Raw genomic sequence first — 23,078 nt, forward strand, 5'->3', positions numbered from 1 at the left:
ACCGCCATAAAAAAGCCAGACTACGGTTTGCAACTGCACATGGGGACAAAGATTGTACTTTTTGGAGAAATGTCCTCTGGTCTGATGAAACAAAAATAGAACTGTTTGGCCATAATGACCATCGTTATGTTTGGAGGAAAAAGCGGGCCGCTTGCAAGCCGAAGAACACCATCCCAACCGTGAAGAACGGGGGTGACAGCATCATGCTGTGGGGGTGCTTTGCTGCAGGAGGGCTGGTGCACTTCACAAAATAGATGGCATCATGAGGAAGGAAAATTATGTGGATATATTGAAGCAACATCTCAAGACATCAGTCAGGAAGTTAAAGCTTGGTCGCAATGCTACCAAATACTAATTGAGTGTATGTAAACTTCTGACCCACTGGGAATGTGATGAAATAAATAAAAGCTGAAATAAATCATTCTCTATACAATTATTCTGACATTTCACATTCTTAAACTAAAGTGGTGATCCTAACTGACCTAAGACAGGGAATTTTTACTAGGATTAAATGTCAGGAATTGTGAAAAGCTGAGTTTAAATGTATTTGGCTAAGGTGTATGTAAACTTCAGACTTCAACTGTATAAGGTATTATAAACTGGGTGGTTAGAGCCCTGAACGCTGATTGGCTGACAGCCATGGTATATCAGACCGTATACCACGGGTATGACAAAACATGTATTTTTACTGGTCTGGTAGCCAGTTTATAATAGCAATAAGGCACCTCTGGGGTTTTTGGTGTATGGCCAATATACCATGGCTAAGGGCTGTGTCCAGGCACTCCATGTAGCGCCGTGCATAAGAACAGCCCTTAGCCGTGGTATATTGGCCATATACCACACGCCCTCGGGCCTTATTGCTTAATTATACAACGGGTGGGTCTTATCCTGAATGCTGTTTTCACGGCGGAGATTTGTATAAACCTTGCAGTCTGTCTCTCCGACATTTGCATCATTGTTTCAATATTCAAATTTGATCTCCAGCTGTCACATAGTAATGAATGTGTCGGGATGGGACAGACAGGTAGGCAGCTTTTTTCAGCCAGTCGAAATCATGAATCAGCATCATTTTTATGGATATATATAGAAAGAAATATCAATAGAAAACAGGTAAAACGAAATTAAGTGCAGCTAGTTTGCAGTCTTTCCAGCTTCAGTTTGAAGTGATTGTGTTAGCTGTGTTGTTGGCTAGCTCCTCTGAACAACAGTGTCCTGACAAGAGAGCACATTTTCTATGCCAGGTGAAATCGCGCATCGTTAAATCATTGTTATGGATGTATCCAAAACATTTCACTAGGAAAACAGCTTAAACAAATGCAAATGCAGCTACTTTGTTGTTATTCTGGCTGCACTGTTTGACGTGACTGTAAGTTAGCCGTAGTTGGCTAGTTAAGAAGCAAGGGATAAGAACGTTGCCAGCCAGTATGGCAATAGAATATTTAGAATGAATGACTGGGTCGCAGAGTCCATAGATACAGAACTAAAAGACTTAACGACTGGGTCGCATCTCTGGTAACCGAACCGATAGAACGGACAACCAGCCGGCTTCGGTAGCAATCCTGGATATGTGTCGGGACTATATCTTGTGGAAGGATTAAATAGTATGAATAAATTAATCAAAATAACGGTTTTAATGAAAATATGTAAATCTTTATTTGAATATGTTGGTAACCCGTTGTAAAGAAGTGATAATGCCCTCGACACCGGTGTTTGGAGGATATATTGGCACGGTTTGCGGGCCGAGACGAAACAACACCCGTGCCAATATATCCTCCAAACACCGGCTTCTCAGGCATTATCACTTAATCATACTATTACAGTAGCCATGTAAGGTATAACTAGTGTATATAAGGTATCCTACTATTACAGTAGCCATTGTCATGACTTGCCCTCATGGGTTGAGGACCAAACATGCCGGCTAGGCAAAGGTTTGAACACCCCCTTTCCTGGGGGCCAGTTTTATGACCGGTCGTAAATACCATGCAGACTTTCTCTTCCATGCCATGTAGTAGTGGGAGAAAGGACCCCTTTGTTAACAAAGGAAGTCTTCCCGCCAAGACTCCAACATCAAAAGATTGGACATTGGAACATTATTCCTGACCTCCAAGTGTTTGGAATGGTCAGTGGGGATCTAAAGAATAATCATGTCATATTGTTTATTATTTTGTGATGTCATTAAGGATGGTATCAAGTAATAACTGTAACTCGGAAAGTGTACATATTCTATCTATCAAGTTTACATCTAAATGTTGTATAAAATATATGATTAAGTATGAGAGTATTTTGGTGAAGATAGGAATGTGATTTTAGTCTTCTAATGAGATAGTTTCCCATATAAACTATGCACAGTGACTAGCCACGCTTAGTCCACACGTTTGGAATGGAGAAACTCTACACGAGGTGAAGAGGAAGGCAATGCACTAGACCTTATCATTTCAGTCTGCAGCTGGCATGTATAGTCGTCTAGAGAACTTTCACTAAAGACACGAGATAGAGGACAATCCCTCTCAGACAACTGCTGGTACATCTGAAGTATCCATTCTAACCAGTACTACGACCAGAAACTCTACCAAGGACATTGGGATCTCTGGTGGGCAAACAGGGTCCTACATCATCAACTCAACTATCGAGGACAGCTATACGTAAATACAGGTTGCATTTCTAATCCGAATGAGCGTAGTTTCCAAAGTAACCACGGTAGTTTGAATCTCTGTCTCTCCCTTCCACTCTGACCCTCCTTCTACACAAGCATTCATGCTATTGTTAGTCCAGTCCACTAGGGACCTGTTTTCATTGTATTACGTTAGTAATCAATAACCTGTGTGTGTGTGTGTTTGTATTGTTATTATTTAGTTAGTTAGTAAATAAATAAATAATTAAGCCAATTTGTGTATTAATGATTCATCAATAAGGTTAGGGTCCTTGCAGGTTCAAGGATTATGCGACGTTCAGAATGAGACTGATAAGAGGTAATTATTTAATAAGTGACTGTTATCGATATATATATGACATATATCTTCTAAGAGTTTAATTCGGGAGATGGTAACTCGTTAAACAACTTATTCCGTGGTGCCCCAAATTCCTAATGAGTTAATTCTTACATGATTAATTTAATCGAGTGACAATTAAACATAGTTAGGTGATTCGATAAATACCAGTCATACATTAAAGTAAGTCACGTCACGACACCATCTACAGTTGAAGTCGGAAGTTTACATACACCTTAGCCAAATACATTTAAACTCAGTTTTTCACAATTCCTGACATTTAATCCTAGTAAAAATTCCCTGTCTTAAGTCAGTTAGGATCACCACTTTATTTTAAGAATGTGAAATGTCAGAATAATAGTAGAGAGAATGATTTATTTCAGCTTTTATTTCTTTCATCACATTCCCAGTGGGTCAGAAGTTTACATACACTCAATTAGTATTTGGTAGCATTGCCTTTAAATTGTTTAACTTGGGTCAAACGGTTCGGGTAGCCTTCCACAAGCTTCCCACAATAAGTTGGGTGAATTTTGGCCCATTCCTCCTGACAGAGTCAGGTTTGTAGGCCTCCTTGCTCACACACGCCTTTTCAGTTCTGCCCACAAATGTTCTATAGGATTGAGGTCAGGGCTTTGTGATGGCCACTCCAATACCTTGACATTGTTGTCCTTAAGCCATTTTGCCACAACTTTGGAAGTATGCTTGGGGTCATTGTCCATTTGGAAGACCCATTTGCGACCAAGCTTTAACTTCCTGACTGATGTCTTGAGATGTTGCTTCAATATATCCACATAATTTTCCTTCCTCATGATGCCATCTACTTTGTGAAGTGCACCAGTCCCTCCTGCAGCAAAGCACCCCCACAGCATGATGCTGCCACCCCCGTGCTTCACGGTTGGGATGGTGTTCTCTGGCTTGCAAGCCTACCCCCTTTTTCCTCCAAACACAATGATGGTCATTATGGCCAAACTGTTCTATTTTTGTTTAATCAGACCAGAGGACATTTCTCCAAAAAGTATGATCTTTGTCCCCATGTGCAGTTGCAAACCGTAGTCTGGCTTTTTAATGGCGGTTTTGGAGCAGTGGCTTCTTCCTTGCTGTGCGGCCTTTCAGGTTATGTCGATATAGGACTCGTTTTACTGTAGATACTTTTGTACCTGTTTCCTCCAGCATCTTCACAAGGTCCTTTGCTGTTGTTCTGGGATTGATTTGCACTTTTCGCACCAAAGTACGTTCATCTCTAGGAGACAGAACACGTCTCCTTCCTGAGCGGTATGACAGCTGTGTGGTCCCATGGTGTTTATACTTGCGTACTATTGTTTGTACAGATGAACATGGTACCTTCAGGCGTTTGGAAATTGCTCCCAAGGATGAACCAGACTTGTGGAGGTCTACAATTATTTTTCTGAGGTCTTGGCTGATTTCTTTTGATTTTCCCATGATGTCAAGCAAAGAGGCACTGACTTTGAAGGTAGGCCTTGAAATACATCCACAGGTACACCTCCAATTGACTCAAATGATGTCAATTAGCCTATCAGAAGCTTCTAAAGTCATTACATCATTTTCTGGAATTTTCCAAGCTGTTTAAAGGCATAGTCAACTTAGTGTATGTAAACATCTGACCCACTGGAATTGTGATACAGTGAATTATAAGTGAAATAATCTGTCTGTAAACAATGGTTGGAAAAATTACTTGTGTATGTAAACTTCCGAGTTCAACTGTATATAAGGAATAACTAGTATAGAGTAGGCGGCCAGTGTACCTGTCCCATGGAGCGTCCCCGTCCCTGTCCCCGGCCGCGGCCCACAGTCTTGTCCTCCTCTGAGCTGGTACAGCGCTGCAGGTGGATGTCCAACACTGACTGGTTCAGGAACTGGGAGGAACAGTGGGGGCACAACACTGGCTCCTTATCTGGGGAGAGGGGGTGGGCAGAATGAGTTAATTACTTACTAAATTAGTGTTTATCACAGTCCAAACAGTGTTTCGAGAGTGTACATGAAATCAGTTGAAATACACTAAAAATATGGAAAGGCCGGGATGGTTACAGGCCCTTCCCGTCCCTACCCACCAAAACACACACTGGGTTCACACTGGGTTACAGGGTATTCTATCTGTATAGTCATCACTCAGTATAGGCTACAGTATGTGGCTTAAGGTAACTTATTTATAGACACACAGACAGACACATGCACTACTGTTGACAGTCTGGATGTTGGAAAACACACTCAGGCTCTCTGTTTGTGAAGCTAAAGGAGCAAAGGAAGAGGAGAGAAAAAGAGAGAAGCCGCTGAGCTTTGATGTATCCTGTCTTAGCCGCCAGCATCTACAGTTACCACGGCAACGCCAACCCAGCAGAATCCTCCCTCCGGGCTGGAGCGTTCGTTCACCAATCCTCCCTGAGGAGCCCTCCTTTGAAACATTTAATAAGGATAATCTCCAACAATAGACCATTAACTAATAATCAATGGCTCAATTCCAACCAATCACATACAGTTGAAGTCGGAAGTTTACATACACTTAAGTTGGAGTCATTAAAACTCATTTTTCAACCACTCCACAAATTTCTTCTTAACAAACTATAGCTTTGGCAAGTCGGTTAGGACATCTACTTTGTGCATGACACAAGTATTTTTTCAAACAATTGTTTACAGACAGATTATTTCACTTATAATTCACTGTATCACAATTCCAGTGGGTCAGAAGTTTACATACACTAAGTTGACTATGCCTTTAAACAGCTTGGAAAATTCCAGAAAATGATGTAATGACTTTAGAAGCTTCTGATAGGCTAATTGACATCATTTGAGTCAATTGGAGGTGTACCTGTGGATGTACTTCAAGGCCTACCTTCAAAGTCAGTGCCTCTTTGCTTGACATCATGGGAAAATCAAAATAAATCAGCCAAGACCTCAGAAAAATAATTGTAGACCTCCACAAGTCTGGTTCATCCTTGGGAGCAATTTCCAAACGCCTGAAGGTACCACGTTCATCTGTACAAACAATAGTACGCAAGTATAAACACCATGGGACCACACAGCTGTCATACCGCTCAGGAAGGAGACGTGTTCTGTCTCCTAGAGATGAACGTACTTTGGTGCGAAAAGTGCAAATCAATCCCAGAACAACAGCAAAGGACCTTGTGAAGATGCTGGAGGAAACAGGTACAAAAGTATCTACAGTAAAACGAGTCCTATATCGACATAACCTGAAAGGCCGCTCAGCAAGGAAGAAGCCACTGCTCCAAAACCGCCATTAAAAAGCCAGACTACGGTTTGCAACTGCACAAAAGATCATACTTTTTGGAGAAATGTCCTCTGGTCTGATTAAACAAAAATAGAACAGTTTGGCCATAATGACCATCATTGTGTTTGGAGGAAAAAGGGGGTAGGCTTGCAAGCCAGAGAACACCATCCCAACCGTGAAGCACGGGGGTGGCAGCATCATGCTGTGGGGGTGCTTTGCTGCAGGAGGGACTGGTGCACTTCACAAAGTAGATGGAATCATGAGGAAGGAAATTTATGTGGATATATTGAAGCAACATCTCGACATCAGTCAGGAAGTTAATGCTTGGTTGCAAATGGGTCTTCCAAATGGACAATGACCCCAAGCATACTTCCAAAGTTGTGGCAAAATGGCTTAAGGACAACAATGTCAAGGTATTGGAATGGCCATCACAAAGCCCTGACCTCAATCCTATAGAAAATGTGTGGGCAGAACTGAAAAAGCTTGTGTGAGCAAGGAGGCCTACAAACCTGACACAGTTACACAAGCTCTGTCAGGAGGAATGGGCCAAAATTCACCCAACTTATTGTGGGAAGCTTGTGGAAGGCTACCCGAAACGTTTGACCCAAGTTAAACAATTTAAAGGCAATGCTACCAAATACTAATTGAGTGTATGTAAACTTCTGACCCACTGGGAATGTGATGAAAGAAATAAAAGCTGAAATAAATCATTCTCTCTACTATTATTCTGACATTTCACATTAAAATAAAGTGGTGATCCTAACTGACCTAAGACAGGGAATTTTTACTATGATTAAAATGTCAGGAATTGTAAAAAGCTGAGTTTAAATGTATTTGGCTAAGGTGTACGTAAACTTCCGACTTCAACTGTATCTCTCGCTCTCCGAGGTGCGTTCATTTCTGACCCCGACCGCACCGATGCTGTCAACGGCAGCTATGTTGCCGTGATGCCAGACCTGAAGATCAGCCGATATTTTGACCCATTCATTTGTGGGGTCGATTCGATAAACCAGAATTGGAGGATCCTCCATCATCGTTTAAATCTCCAGTTCGGGAACATTTTGGCTTCCCAGTAGATTACAGCGGTGATGGATAGTTGTAGATAAAACAGTAACAGTATGTCGCCACGCTCAACGAGAATAGCCTATGTAGCTGCCAACACTTCAAATATGTTGACACATTTATGGCAACATCACCCCAGTATACTAGAGCAAGATGGAAACGCAAAGAAACTACTATACAACATCGTCTCCCCTCTGCATTCAAGCAGCCCTTGGCAGCTGGTTTTGATCAGGCCAAATAAATTACAAGAGCGATAGGTAGGCTATGTTTATATTTTTGGTATGCGCCCATTCTCTGTGGTTTAGAATAGTGGGTTTTAGCACCTTATGAAAGTGCTTGAGCCACGTTACAAACTTCCCTCTTCGACCCATTTCAGCAAACAGGTAGTACACGCTCTATATAGGCAGGAGTGGGAGATGTACTGTACTACAGACACGCCCCCTTTATTAGAGTCCACATCTGGCACTGAAGGAGGCAATGTCATGGTGCGTTCTTAACTAAGTGGGAATTTTGAATTCACCACATTCAACTGGGAATAATCCACTTGAACGGCACTCAAACGGGTAATTACTAGTGGGAAACTATCATCCTGAGCACCCACTTCTCCCACATGGTGACCTCTGACCTCACCTAGTAAGGAAATGACCTCTATAACAGCATTTTTGGCAGTTAAATGCAACAAAATATTATTTATAAAAAGCAATCTATTCAAGTGGTTTTTTAACTATAATTTGTTTACAAGCATTATAGCTGTACTTTTAGTTTATGGTTGACACAGCTTGTTAGCCATTAGCCAATCTGCGTTTCTCAACGTGTTCAGATCACATGAATGCATCCAACTGGTATTTACGACTTCACATCTGGTAAAGTCCCACCTCCCACATGGTTACAAACGCAGCATTTGAGTAGAAACTTCAGGCCCAACATAACAATCCGGTCACAACAGACAATGCAAGGAACATTGTGAATGGCATTTAATTTTCCCTCTGTACCGAAACCGAACCATGACCCCAAAACTGCAATACGTACCAAACCATGGGTTTGGTGAACCGTTATACCCCTAATTACTACTAAGGCGCAGGGATTACTTCTGCATACTTAACATGGAAATCAGCCCCATCATGAGCAGCTTCACTAATTCACAACCCACACATACACTAGTACACACTACATAGTCACCACTGTCCTTATAATCTAATTCATTATGATCCAAAAGACGCTTTATGGATACGGGCACTGGTCTCTGTCTCGTCCAGTGCTTATCAGACACACAGAGAGGAGAGGGGAGGAGCTACCTTGGTGAGTGAGGGAGTGCAGGTCCAGCTCCTTCCTGCGTTTGAAGGCCTCTCCACAGACTGAGCAGGGGAACGGGTGGCTGGTGTGGAGCAGTCTGATGGACAGAACACAATGAAAAGGGAAGAAGTATAAACAACATGTACCAACTAATGTTAGTAATACAGTACTGAATAAATTACTCCAGAAATGTTTGGGGGGGGTTTTCAGAGCAGAAAATGAAAAAGGAGAGGGCTAGAAAGACAAAGAGCTATAAAACAAGCGCTATTAATACAGTACTGCAATGAGCAATATGTTTTTCTTGGAAACTGAGAAAGAAATAAAGCTGTGAGGAATTGAAAATAAGGGACAAAAGGCTCACCACCATCATCAACAATATGTGCAGCAGCTCGCTGGTACTAATAACACTGCAGTGTGTCATTTGTAGATGCATGTAAGCCACGCTTCAAGGGCCCACTGTAATCCGCATCCACACAGAGGAGGAATAACACAAACAACCACATGCTGGCTATCACCTTAGTGTCACAGTATTAGGATTAGCTCCAGACCTGTGTGCTTAACCGTGTTGTTAAGCCTTTTTAAGGTTCAATACGGAGTTATTAGGTGTGTCAAAAAATACAATGGCTGCAGATAAACGGGTGGTTTCAGTGTGTGATGAGATATGAGAGCCTATGTTTATCCATTCCATAATGGAAGGATATAGCCTGGGGGAAGGAGAGGGAGGAGAACCACTGGGATGTATTTAACTGGCTGGATCAGTGTTGTGTTTGATCAGTGTTTCCCAGCCCTGGTTCTCGAGTACCCACAACAGTACACAGTTTTGTTTTAGCCCTTGACAAACACCCCTCATTCAACTCATTGAGGGCTTGATGATAAGTTGACACGTTGAATCAGGTGTACTTGTCCAGGGTTACAATAAAATGTGTACTGTTGGGGGTACTGGAGGACCAGGGTTTGGGATATCAGGGTGGTGGAAGAGTTCACCTAAACACATTTCTTCAGCAGTGGAGGTATTCAACTCTTAACTACAGTGTCAAAGTTTTATTCTAGCCAAGCATTAAAACACTCAGATTCCACTAATCAACCCTGGTTAGCAGGTGTTTTAGTGCTCGCCACTAGCCAATGCATTTCAGGTAGCTGAGTCAATGGCCTTCGCAACGATAATGTTCGTCACACTGTCCTAAATGGTCAGTGTGGGCATCAGGCGAGTAAAGACAACAGTCAAGCTAAAGAAATAATGATTATGAACCACTGATAAATACATTGTGTTCCATGTATAATTCATGACTGATGATAATGGATTTGTAAAGTACTTAACCCCATCGTTTAATATTAGATGCTAAACGGACCACTTACGGCCCTATATAAATTGTCTGGTCGATCCTCCCTCTACACAGGGCTGACAATAGGAACAATATTTCAGGCCGAGATGACCCTGAGAATTAAAGTTTCAGTCCAGGTCGTCTCTCCACACCCCCAAGTGTTCGCTAATGAGATGGGGTGTAGGGATACGGACTGTACCCTGCACAGAGACACTGGGACTTCCTGCTTCGTCCTAACTACACACTGACAGGCAGTTCAAGGGTAACGCTCCATTCACTCCCTGATCACGCCCTCCTATTGATCCCCGGATCATTTCTCCTGCCTCACCCCCTCCCTCCTCGCATCCCCCACCTCTAGTTCCTCAGCCTAAGAATAAGAGGGCCAAACTCTGACACCTTTCTGTCTGTCTCCATCGCTTTCTCACCCTACCCCTTATCATCTTAATTTACCGCCACCCGCCTGTCAATCATCGCTGGCGAGGGCTCAAGGGCGCCAAGGCATCTCTGTCTCTGTTAACAACTCTGCCTAAATCTCCTCACTGTGTAGGAACAGGGTCAGGCCTGTGTAGGAACAGGGTCCGGCCTGTGTAGGAACAGGGTCCGGCCTGTGTAGGAACAGGGTCCGGCCTGTGTAGAAACAGGGTCCGGCCTGTGTAGAAACAGGGTCCGGCCTGTGTAGGAACAGAGTCCGGCCTGTGTAGGAACAGGGTCCGGCCTGTGTAGGAACAGGGTCCGGCCTGTGTAGGAACAGGGTCCGGCCTGTGTAGGAACAGGGTCCGGCCTGTGTAGGAACAGGGTCCGGCCTGTGTAGGAACAGGGTCCGGCCTGTGTAGGAACTGGGTCAGGCCTGTGTAGGAACTGGGTCAGGCCTGTGTAGGAACTGGGTCAGGCCTGTGTAGGAACAGGGTCCGGCCTGTGTAGGAACAGGGTCCGGCCTGTGTAGGAACAGGGTCCGGCCTGTGTAGGAACTGGGTCCGGCCTGTGTAGGAACTGGGTCCGGCCTGTGTAGGAACTGGGTCCGGCCTGTGTAGGAACAGGGTCCGGCCTGTGTAGGAACAGGGTCCGGCCTGTGTCGGAACAAGGTCCGGCCTGTGTAGGAACAGGGTCCGGCCTGTGTAGGAACTGGGTCTGGCCTGTGTAGGAACAGGGTCCGGCCTGTGAAGGAACAGGGTCTGGCCTGTGTTTGGGTTATGTGTAGCACATCTCCTGTTCTCAGTCCTGTCTTGTGCTCTACTTTCACTGTAAATACGGTACAGCCGTGTGTTTGTTTCTACCTGTAAAACATGCAGGATTCAATCAAGGTAACTTACACATTGAAATGCGTCACCTGTGCTCCTTGTCTAATCTAGTTCTGTGAAACAGGCCTTTGGGGTTGATTTCAACCTGCGCATTTAAATGAGTCACAGCCCAGTCACAGCCATACCTGTGCTCCTGCAGCTGTTGGTCAGTCTGGAAGCGAGCAGTGCAGTTGGGACATGCAAACAGCTGGCTTTCTTCATCCTCCCCCTCTGGTGTCCGCTTCTGCAGGGACGTCATTGACACAGCACAACATCAGGGGATACAACTAACAGTCTGTCTCAATGTTAACGTAGAGACAAATAGCATTCCTGAATTTCTCCGATCCTAGAGAGCCACAGTGTGTACAGATATTTGTTCCAGCCCAGCATCAACACACCCGTTTGGGCTGGAGCAAAACCGTGTTCAAGCTGTGGCTCTCCAGGACTTGTCTGTGGTATGTTCAGAGATGTTCTCCAGGGATAGTAAGACATTCTAAAAACATCAGGTAATCAGGTCCCAAATGGCTCCGCATTCTCTATATATTGCACTACTTTTGACCAGAGCCCTATTGGGGAACAGAGCCCTATTGGGGAACAGAGCCCTATTGGGGAACAGAGCCCTATTGGGGAACAGAGCCCTATTGGGGAACAGAGCCCTATTGGGGAACAGAGCCCTATTGGGGAACAGAGCCCTATTGGGGAACAGAGCCCTATTGGGGACCAGAGCCCTATTGGGGAACAGAGCCCTATTGGGAACAGAGCCCTATGGGCCCTGGTCAAAAGTAGTGCACCACATAGGGAATAGGGTGCTATAGGGTGCAATGACTCCCCCCATGTCTGACCTTCCATCTGGACCTGCGGCGGCGGGCTTTGGGCTGGCTGTGGGTGAGGCCGTGCCTCTTCAGGACGCCCGGCTGGGAGAAGCGCTTGCCACACACGGAGCAGGGGAAAGGTTTGGTGCCCATGTGGGTCAGGCTGTGGCGCAGCAGGTTGGGAGAGGACGCAAACGACTTCTGACACACCTGAATTATCCAAGAACGAGGAGGAATTTGATTGAAGAAAGCCCAGTACAACATAGCTATTTCACATAGCACAAGAGCACTGAGATTTCGTCACATAGATTAAACAGAAAAATACTAATTAAGTATATAATAGGAGAGCTATTCCTAACTAACTCCTGCTACTTGTTTATACACAACTAGTTTCAGTCATTAACATCAATATTTCACATCCTTTTCAATAGAACACATCTCCAGTCTAGAAGTACCTTGCAGGTGAAGAGCTTCTCTCCGGTGTGGCTGAAGACGTGAGCGCGGAGGAACCCCCTGCGTGTGAAGGTCTGGCCACAGTGGGGGCAGACGTGGGGGAGAGGGGTGCGGGACCAGTCCTGCATCAGCTTGGCTGGAGGGGGGAGGTTGGTGTCAGGTTGTTCCTCCGCTACAGTCTTCTCCTCTTGCTCTTCCTTAAGGATGACTGGATTCACCTCTTTACCCTTGTCTTTGTTTTCCCAATGAGGAAAGAGAGCATGGTCAGAAACTAGTGACAGTCAGTCAAAATAACCTTAAACAATAGTGAAACATAGCAATATTCAGTTTGGATTGGAATCAGTTAGGATTTCAGGCTATTTTTTATTAATTTTTTAGGTACCCTTACAGCAGAGTTAAGTCTTCCCATTGAGTTGAACCCAGCTGCCATTGGGTTGAACCTACCTTTGAGATCGTTGATGCTGCGTATCCTGATAGCAGGTCTTTTAGCCGGTGAGCCTGACGCAGCACTGGACGAGGCAGCAGGGGGGGACAGCATCCTCTTGGGGGCGCGGGGGGTTCCCTGGGGAGCCGTGGCTGCTCCTGCCCCAGCCCCTGGTTCCCCACGGTGCTGGCGTCGGTGGTAAAGGTACTGGGTGGTGTTCATGAAGCTCTGGCCACACTGGGAACAGTGGTGGAGCGGCTCGTTCAGGCCATGCTTGTCCCTACGGTGGGTACTGAGCTCTGGCTCTTTACTGAAGCTGGCTCCACACTGGGCACACAGGAAACTCTGGCCCTGGACAACCTTGGGCACCTGAACCGGAGCAGAGGTAGAGACAGTGGAAGTAGAGGGGGTACCATCCTGGTCCTGCTCCTCAGTTCCATTGTTCTGGGAATCAGCCACCCCCGCTGTCTCCTCTTTAGACTCTTCCACCACCTCTTCCACCACCTCTTGCTGCACTGTTACTGTTTTATAATCCTGGTCTTCTGCATTCTGCGTCTGTCCTCCCTGGGCCTGGGCTTGTGTAACCCCCTCCTTTCCCCTCTCCTTGTGCTGCTTGCGGTGGTAGAGGAAGAGGGTGGTGTTGAGGAAGCTCTCCCCACACACGGTGCAGTGGTGCAGGGCTTCCTTGAGGCCATGCTGGGCCTTGCGGTGGGCCACCAGCTCAGACACCATGCCGAAGCTGGAGCCACAGTCCACACATAGCAGGCTGGACGGGGGCTTGAGCTTCTTGGCTGCCTTCATCCTGAAGTAGTAGGAAGTCTGCTCCTCCCCAGGGTTATCGGCTGGGAGGTCCTGGGAGGGAGTGGGGTCCTGTGAGGGAGTGGGGTCTGGGGGCTCCTGGGAGGGAGTGGGGTCTGGGGGGTCCTGGGAGAGAGCGGGGTCTGGGGGGTCCTGGGAGGGAGTGGGGTCTGGGGGCTCCTGGGAGGGAGCGGGGTCTGGGGGCTCCTGGGAGGGAGCGGGGTCTGGGGGCTCCTGGGAGGGAGCGGGGTCAGGGATGGACTGGCTGTCTGCTGCAGACTGGGTCTCTGTAGATGAATGGGCTGCCTGAGCCTGGATCTCAGAGGCGTTAGATCCAGTGGATACTTCTACGCTCTCTGTTGCTGGCTCTTTCTCTCCTCCTTCCTGCCCTCTGTTGGTGGTGTTTGGCAGGTACGCATGATCCAGGGTGGCTGGTGTGTGCTCTGCACTCATCCCATCCTCCTCTTTCTCTTTCTCCACGGGTAGCTCAGTCTTCACTACATCCTGCTGCTGCTGGGTTTGTTGTGCCCTCTCCTGACTCCTTCCTCTTCCTCTCCCTCTACCCCTTCCTCTCCCTCTTCCTCTACCTCTCGCTCTCTCTCTTCCTCTGCCCCCTCCTCCTTCATCTGGTGAGTTTGGTTCGTTTGGTTCATCTGGACCCAGGTCCACCTCCACTTCAGCCTGTCCCTGCTTCCCCCCTCCCTCTGGGGCCAGTTCTGATCCGGATCCAGAGCCGGTCTCTTCTGGTCCTGGTTGTGATTGGGTGGGTCCTGCCTTGGTCTGCAGACACTGGCCATGTTTGCGGTGTTGCTGCCAGAGGATCAGGGAGTCGAACAGGGCGTCACAGTCTCCACACTGGTACAGGATCTTGGGCTGGTCTCCTGAGGAGGGCTTCTTTGGGCTGGCCATGGCCAGGCCTGGTGCACCAGAGCTGGGCAGCTCAGAGGAGGCACTAGCCTTGGTCTGAGGGGCAGGCGATGGAGCAATGGGCCGGGTATACACCTGCTGCTGGAGCGAGGGAAAGAAAAAGAGAATGTGAGAAAAGAAGACAAAACACAAGCTGACCAGTCTGGACAATAATGAGTGAACGAAAACGTCAATATTTTTTTGTGTCAAATTGAAAGGACTCCTCCACCTAACAATGGAGGTTTCCATGGCAGTACTGCATAGCAATACCATCACAGGGCAGCAGGTAGCCTAGCGGATATAGCATTGGGCCAGTAACCGAAAGTCAATTCAAACAGGAACAGTGTTTTTGTCTGGCAGATGAGGGATGACAATAGATGAATATAGTAATAGATTATTCAGAGGACAAAGGGGTCAATGAGAGCAGACAGCAGTCTTTAGATCATCAGAGCCTGGGAGGTAGGGTTTCTCTGAGGGGGGAGGCAGATAAGGGCTGAGGGCCTGGGCAGGGTGATGATAAATATCATAGGCCTATCAGCGGAGTTCAGATGGAGTTTGAGATCTGCTCGTTGATCCATTAGGATGATAAGAACCATCAAGGTCGAGGTTAATGATGTGTTCCTTCAGGAGTGTCTTCATTCAAGCAGAGGCACCGCTGTGGCTCATTCTGTTATAGTAGCCTAGACTGAGTACTACCAGCTTGTTTCTGCTTTAGCCAATTTGTTGGCGTCATCGTTAGAATTGAGGAATGCAGAAACATATTTGGTATTGTATGTAGAAACAGACTACTATTATGGATATGGTTTCATCTCCGTAGTCTTTAGTGAATATTTGTTTGTTGCTTGTTTTGATGCCACAAACTAAATCACCATTACAATACATTTCAGTCATGTCTGATTTATTTAGTTTCAGAGTACAGTGAGGGAAAAAAGTATTTGATCCCCTGCTGATTTTGTACATTTGCCCACTGACAAAGAAATGATCAGTCTATAATTTTAATGGTAGGTTTATTTGAACAGTGAGAGACAGAATAACAACAAAAAAATCTTGAAAAACACATGTCAAAAATGTTATAAATTAATTTGCATTTTAATGAGGGAAATAAGTATTTGCCCCCTCTGCAAAACATGACTTAGTACTTGGTGGCAAAACCCTTGTTGGCAATCACAGAGGTCAGACACCAGGTTTGCGCACATCTCAGGAGGGATTTTGTCCCACTCCTCTTTGCAGATCTTCTCCAAGTCATTAAGGTTTCGAGGCTGACGTTTGGCAACTCGAACCTTCAGCTCCCTCCACAGATATTCTATGGGATTAAGGTCTGGAGACTGGCTAGGCCACTCCAGGACCTTAATGTGCTTCTTCTTGAGCCACTCCTTTGTTTCCTTGGCCGTGTGTTTTGGGTCATTGTCATGCTGGAATATCCATCCACGACCCATTTTCAATGCCCTGGCTGAGTGAAGGAGGTACTCACCCAACATTTGACGGTACATGGCCCCGTCCATCATCCCTTTGATGCGGTGAAGTTGTCCTGTCCCCTTAGCAGAAAAACACCCCCAAAGCATAATGTTTCCACCTCCATGTTTGACGGTGGGGATGGTGTTCTTGGGGTCATAGGCAGCATTCCTCCTCCTCCAAACACGGCGAGTTGAGTTGATGCCAAAGAGCTCCATTTTGGTCTCATCTGACCACAACACTTTCACCCAGTAGTCCTCTGAATCATTCAGATGTTCATTGGCAAACTTCAGACGGCATGTATATGTGCTTTCTTGAGCAGGGGGACCTTGCGGGCGCTGCAGGATTTCAGTTCTTCACGGCGTAGTGTGTTACCAATTGTTTTCTTGGTGACTATGGTCCCAGCTGCCTTGAGATCATTGACAAGATCCTCCCGTGTAGTTCTGGGCTGATTCCTCACCGTTCTCATGATCGTTGCAACTCCACAGGGTGAGATCTTGCATGGAGCCCCAGGCCGAGGGAGATTGACAGTTATTTTGTGATTCTTTCATTTGCGAATAATCGCACCAACTGCTGTCACCTTCTCACCAAGCTGCTTGGCGATGGTCTTGTAGCCCATTCCAGCCTTTTCTAGGTCTATAATCTTGTCCCTGACATCCTTGGCGAGCTCTTTGGTCTTGGCCATGGTGGAGAGTTTGGAATCTGATTGATTGATTGCTTCTGTGAACAGGTGTCTTTTATACAGGTAACAAAACTGAGATTAGAAGCACTTCCTTTAAGAGTGTGCTCCTAATCTCAGCTCGTTACCTGTATAAAAGACACCTGGGAGCCAGAAATCTTTCTGATTGAGAGGGGGTCAAATACTTATTTCCCTCATTAAAATGCAAATCAATTTAAAACATTTTTGACATGCGTTTTTCTGGATTTTTTTGTTGTTATTCTGTCTCTCGCTGTTCAAATAACCTACCATTAAAATTATAGACTGATCATGTCTTTATCAGTGGGCAAACCTACAAAATCAGCAGGGGATCAAATACTTTTTTCCCCTCACTGTAAGTACTCACTACTCAGCGTTTTAGCCCAGTGAGGGAGCTGAGTTATAAAACCAGACAATGTAACTTGAACTGCCGCTGACACTGTTCTTATCCAACGTGGCAAAAACGATTACTGCGGACCGACCGGAGCTCTTGAAATAGTGTAATGTATGTGTGTATTAACATCTTCTTGATGAGAGAGCATTTTCAATGTGACGTTGGTGGTTGAGTCACTGTCTCCTAGAAGGACTTGAGATAGGAAACTGTGTCTGCATCCCAAATAGCACCCTATTCCTTATAGTACTCTACTTTTGACCAGGGCCCATATGCCTGTTTGGTCAATGAGCCTGGCTAGTGGGTATAGAGGCCTGTACCATATAATGAATTGATTTAATTACCGATTTCAGAACTGGACTTCAACTCGGGAAGTGCACTAAAATATTACACATGGGTCAACATGTCATTAAAGTAATTGTGGGAGCACACCACTTCACTGAAGTTCCTTTTTAATAACACTTATTTTTTCCCCTCTTGGTAAGCGAGATGGGTAATGAAATGTAATTAAATACATTCATATTACAAAGCGGTTCTACCTCTGTGTTCATTTTCCATCTTCCTTTTCAATGCTAAAAAACAAAGCTTCTAATTTCCTACTAGGCCTCTTCCATGTAATTACAGTTCTCTGGATCCGAACGCATCAAGGTAAAAAATAAATAGCAATGTCGCCTTTAATGTTACACAGAAATTATGATAATCTAGCTAATGAAGTCAGAATGGTAGTAATAAGGCAGCTGACGGCAGAGCAGGGGCCAGAATGCCATAAGGCACTTAGGTTTTATAGAATGTTTCCACAGCTGATTCATCTGTGAGAAGGCCAATGAGCCATCCATCAGGAGGAGGGGTGGAGCTGACTGATTCATCTCTCACGCTCCTCTTCTCTCCCCACTGGCAACTCAAGATGCAATTTGCCTGTCACTCATGACACCATGCTTTATGGTTCTGAGCTGGAGGAGACAGTCACCATGGGAGGCTGGGGCCACATTTCGTAGAGCGACGCTGGTAAACGTCACTCACGGTCGACGGCTCACTGTTTTGAACCTCAGAGCATACTGTAGCTGTCATTACGAGGCAGCGATACAGTGATAACAAGGACAGTGTTTTTCCCTCAAATGACATAGTAACAGAAAAAGTATCTGTACATTGGAATAGTATAATTCAATATTTGATATAGAAAGTAATGTGATCGGTCATCTTTTTATTTTATTTATATTATTTAGATGTTTGTGTAAGGTGGTTTTTATAATATGTGTTCTTGCCTGAATTGAATATTGTATTGTCTATTTTTATCCCCCAAAAATAAACAAAACAAAAAACAAGGACAGTGCATGTAATGTCCTATTATGAATCAACACAGGTGCCGAGATGGAATGGAATGTTCTCACTCAAGAACTTTCAGACATGCAGATATTCTGTAGGAATTATTTGTAGAACTGCCACTTAACGCAGTAGAACATTTGGATGAACTGTATCCCAAAGGAATATGTCTCAGTGAACTGAAAATTCCTGGTTATGTATGACTTAACGGAGGATCTAATTCCTTTTGTACTGGGTAGAATGCAGTGCAGTTTTGTAGGCTACAGCGCTTTTCAGAGTCCAAAACGTGAATGCGTCCGCATCCACACAGCAGTTTTCTTGAGTATTGGATCGTTGGGCTTTAATTTCTGAAATCTCAGCGCGGCAAGCTATTTTTCCAAATGTCACCACATTCAAACCTGAGCCGCGTTGGTTGGGAATTTTGAAGGTGCGCTGTCGGGTTGTGCCTCCCCCACGGATGGACTGCCGGACTATCACAGCTCTGCACTTGTGGACTCTGAATTACGCTTAAGCATCACAAGGCTCTCCCATTCACATGGGAGGCCTTGAGCACAACAATGGCGACACTGTGAAATATACGCACTATTGTATTAATAAATTGTAATATAATAAAAACACTAATATATGCCATTTAGCAGATGCTTTTATCCAGAACCATTTAGCCTAGATGTGCAAAAGATGAGAGAAGTTGAATGAAAATGTATTCTTTATGATCCAAGACCTTGGTTTGACTCATATAGCAACAGTACACACTGTTCTAGACCTAGCCTATTTAGTGTAAATGTCCATGGAGTTTGAAGCTTCCACTATTACCTGAGTCTGTAGGAAGGGAATGGAGACCGGGGTGGGGGCCCCACTCCCCACGTTCTCTGTGGTGCAGGTCAGCTGGTGGGCCAGCACCTCCTCCAAGGTGTCAAACTCTTGGTAGCAGGGGAAGCACATGTACACAGAGGCACTATCCGTCGCCATACCTGCCACAGGGAGAGAGAGGAGATCTAGACCAAAACAGTGCATTACTGATCATATTCAATTCAGGTTGGCTGGCCTGTTTTATGTCTGCAAGCGACACTTGCACTCAATTATTAGCCTACAATGTAGCCTAACTAATATGTTATTAACATCTCACAAACCTAAATGTAGCCTATCCCCCCCCCCATACACACAGAGCTGATGCATCTAAATAGAATTATATTTTTTTGCAGACCTATTGAGAATGTGTTGTATTACCCCATCTATAAAATGCTTGCAAGTCTTCATTTCAAATGGGGATGATGTAAAAACATTTGATTGATGTCATGTTGTAAACATTGCCCTCTACTGATGGAAATTAGTATCTACATGTGTGCCTGGGCTTTGGTCAGACAGGAGATTTGAACTTTCAGACAAAATGGCAGTTGGTAATTGTTATTTTGTCCACGCTGGTGCTACTAAAGGTTGAGATGGTCGGTCCTGCCAACTGTTGTCTAAAATGTGTGTATATGTAACAGAGAAAGCTGTAAAAATAAAAAAAGCTATTTTTGTCCTCTGAAGAGGGTGGATGGGTTAATAAAAAATACACTACATGACCACATTACTGCCCCTTTTGTCCTCATGCTAGCTAGCAGCAGCCACTGCAGCCAATTTGGAATAGCAGTGTCAGCCAATCAGTTCAATGGACATGCCATTCTAGAATGGCTGCTGTGACTACTGCTAGCTAGCATGAGCACGAAAAGGGCTATTTTCCAGGAAAACTAGCAGAATTTCAATCGTCTCAATGGAGCAGTGTGGATAAAGGTAACATTTGGAGTACAGTGGCATATCCCATCCCTGCATTGAGGTACGTTTTCCGACCCATATCTCGTGCTGGCTCCACAGTGTCTTAATGTAACCATGATTGCGTTCCGACCCCAGTGCAGCTCAGTGTAAAAAAAGTGTACTGGTCGTCGATCTTCTGGCAATAATAATCTATTCCACAATGGTATATGATTAGGACATTATTGTAGGCTACTTTATACAGCCTTATAATTTCCCCAACAGATAACATGCAACACTTAATACGACAAACAGCCAATACCTTTTAGTGAATGGTGTACTGACATTACAGTACTGTACATTGCAATACATTCACACTAACTTGCAGCATTACAGTGTAAGTGAGTTAATGGCGCCAAATTAATGCCAAAGTCGATCCAGACTCCTGACAAATCCCCGAGGTCAGCAATTTAGCTGTTTGCTATCTTGTTATGGGGTGGCTATCTGACTCGCTGGTGGCACTGGCAAGTTTAGCTTGGGTTTAACTAGCTTAGCCAACTAACGTTACTAGTTAGTTGCTGCAGGTTTGTAGGAAGGAAATAACGTTAGCCTATTCTGTATTGATTGACTGCCAGCTAACTGCTAGCTAGCATTTCCGCTAACAAACAATTCAAGCAACGTTTAGCTACATAACCACGATTAATATCACCTTAAAACTGCTTGAGTTTTATCAATACAAGTCAGTTGTCAGGTTAGCTAAACTAATCCACCACTATGTCTCCCAGCAGTCGCTCTAAAGATATTTTCTGTGCTTTGTAAAAACGACGAAGAAGGGTGGCATTCACTTCTTCGGTGGTGTAATGGCGGCTGCCGATTCGATGTAAACGTTAGATGTCTCCCCCCGTTGAGACTCCGTGAAAACAGAAATCCGTGCCTGAAATGTTGTCCTGGCTGAAGTCACATTCCATACAATTAAAAAAAATAGAATTAAGTTAGATAACTACTAAATAACTCACCGAAAACTGAAGCCGTTATCTCTTGAGGAAACAAGTTGTGTTATTGTTGCAACATGTTAACAAGGCTTGAGCGGATTGGCTGTCTGCTATCTCGTATACCGTACACCAATAGTATTCGACTACACTACACAAAAGAGCGCACTAAGCGTATGACTTTGGTGCAACATGATGGCTGTCAAGAGTCCCAAACAGAGCACTTAAATTGTTGTTCCGTTTATCAACTCGGATTTCAATTGTTTTTGTAGCAAATAAGATAGAACATGCAACTTTCATAAAAAATAAAATATGTTTTATTGTCACATACACCAGATATATGCAGTGAAATGCTTACAGGGTCAGCCATAGTAGTACGGCGCCCCTGGAGAAAATTCGGGTAGTGCCACACATCGACAGATTTTTTCGGTTATTGGTGCAACGCTCTAACCGCTAAGCTACCTGCCGCCCTACCCAATTAGTTTGACATAAAAATAAATAAAAAATCACAACATGATCATGACGCAGCTTATGGTTTTGTGCTATTCATTTATAAAACCTCTGAAAGTCTTGAGCAAGGGCACAAAGTCAAGGGCACATCAACATATTAGAACTATTAGAACCAACGCTCGAAATGCTAGGCTACCTGCCACCTTAACCAATTAGTTTAACCTATTTATTTTTTTCATGTCAATTTCAACATGAACGTGACACATCTTATGGCTTTGTGCTATTCATTCATAAAACTTATGAAAGTCTTGAACTCAGACCTCAATCAATCACATTTTCATCTGTAAGCCCACAGTAACTGAATGTGGTCCTCTGTAGCTCAATTGGTAGAGCATGGCGCTTGTAACGCCAGGGTAGTGGGTTCGATCCCCAGGACCACCCATACGTAAAAATGTATGCACACATGACTGTAAGTCGCTTTGGATAAAAGCGTCTTCTAAATGGCATATTATTATTATTTATATTATATCACTCAACAGGCTGCTGAAGCGCCAGGACTCTTCCACATCAAGCATTATATCCAGTGGCTGGGGGAAAGGTTGGTGGTAGGCCTCCTGTAGCTCAGTTGGTAGAGCATGGCGCTTGGATTGTGGGTTCGATTCCCACGGGGGGCCAGTATGAAAAATGTATGTCCTCACTAACTGTAAGTCGCTCTGGATAAGAGCGTCTGCTAAATGACTAAAATGGAAAGTATGGACTGTCCCACAGCACTTCTTCTCTCCCAGAATTACATTGCGCCCAGGGCTGTTCAGGAGGAAGACAGGTTCCTTCAGAGTGTTTAACCCGACACCAAATGGTATTAAAGAGGCAGCCAGGGGAGGGCCAGCTAGGGGCCACTCAATCTCCACGGAAACTGTGCAAGCTGCTTGACTTGCCGCAGAATAACATTATTCAACCTTGACGCATTGTATCACAAGAGTGGAAGACATCTCAGATATGTTTGAGGGATGTGGTTCATATACTGGAGAGCCCCTGCTTACTGATGCACTCTGTCTGTCCTCCTCATTCTCTCTCCTGTTTCTAGAGAAACTTGCCAGTCTCACTGAGCTACTGCTGTGGAACTGATGGAGCTAAGCGGGTCAGACAAGGCCCCTTCCTGTTAATTCAGTAGTGCTGCTGCCTGGACCTGAGGGGCAGATTTAAACTAAAATGTTCACTAGATTTCTCTAAAGCACCAGGCAGCAAAAGTTCTGTAGGATCCCATCAATATTTTCTGTTGAATATAGAAAAAACAGATGCAGCCAAAAGGTTCAGGGACACCCAGAGACTTCATTAATCCTATCCTCCTTGGCAGTTGAGAGAGGTTGAATCATGTTGAATGGAAAAGTTAGAATTTAGAACCCCTCTGAGAGCGGTCCAAAGGAAAGACAGGTTTGAAGTGTGTACTGATCTACAAACTCTAGAATAGTT

General features: G+C 44.9%; 1 protein-coding gene across 1 annotated transcript in view; it reads right to left on the reverse strand.

The window, feature by feature from the left end:
- Positions 1-21,270, reverse strand: part of znf574 (zinc finger protein 574) — a 33,026-nt gene extending 11,756 nt beyond the window's left edge. The window contains exons 1-8 of the mRNA XM_045208337.1: positions 21,186-21,270; positions 19,252-19,409; positions 12,895-14,680; positions 12,453-12,682; positions 12,028-12,207; positions 11,332-11,429; positions 8,589-8,683; positions 4,751-4,899 (exon numbers count right to left, since the gene is read on the reverse strand). Of these exons, the coding sequence (XP_045064272.1) occupies positions 4,751-4,899; positions 8,589-8,683; positions 11,332-11,429; positions 12,028-12,207; positions 12,453-12,682; positions 12,895-14,680; positions 19,252-19,407 (2,694 nt within the window). The 5' untranslated portion in view covers positions 19,408-19,409; positions 21,186-21,270. The remainder of the gene's footprint in view (positions 1-4,750; positions 4,900-8,588; positions 8,684-11,331; positions 11,430-12,027; positions 12,208-12,452; positions 12,683-12,894; positions 14,681-19,251; positions 19,410-21,185) is intronic.
- Positions 21,271-23,078: the final 1,808 nt, after the last annotated feature.

Source organism: Coregonus clupeaformis, chromosome 28 (assembly GCF_020615455.1).
Source record: "Coregonus clupeaformis isolate EN_2021a chromosome 28, ASM2061545v1, whole genome shotgun sequence".
In the NCBI taxonomy this organism is placed as follows: Eukaryota; Metazoa; Chordata; class Actinopteri; order Salmoniformes; family Salmonidae; genus Coregonus; species Coregonus clupeaformis.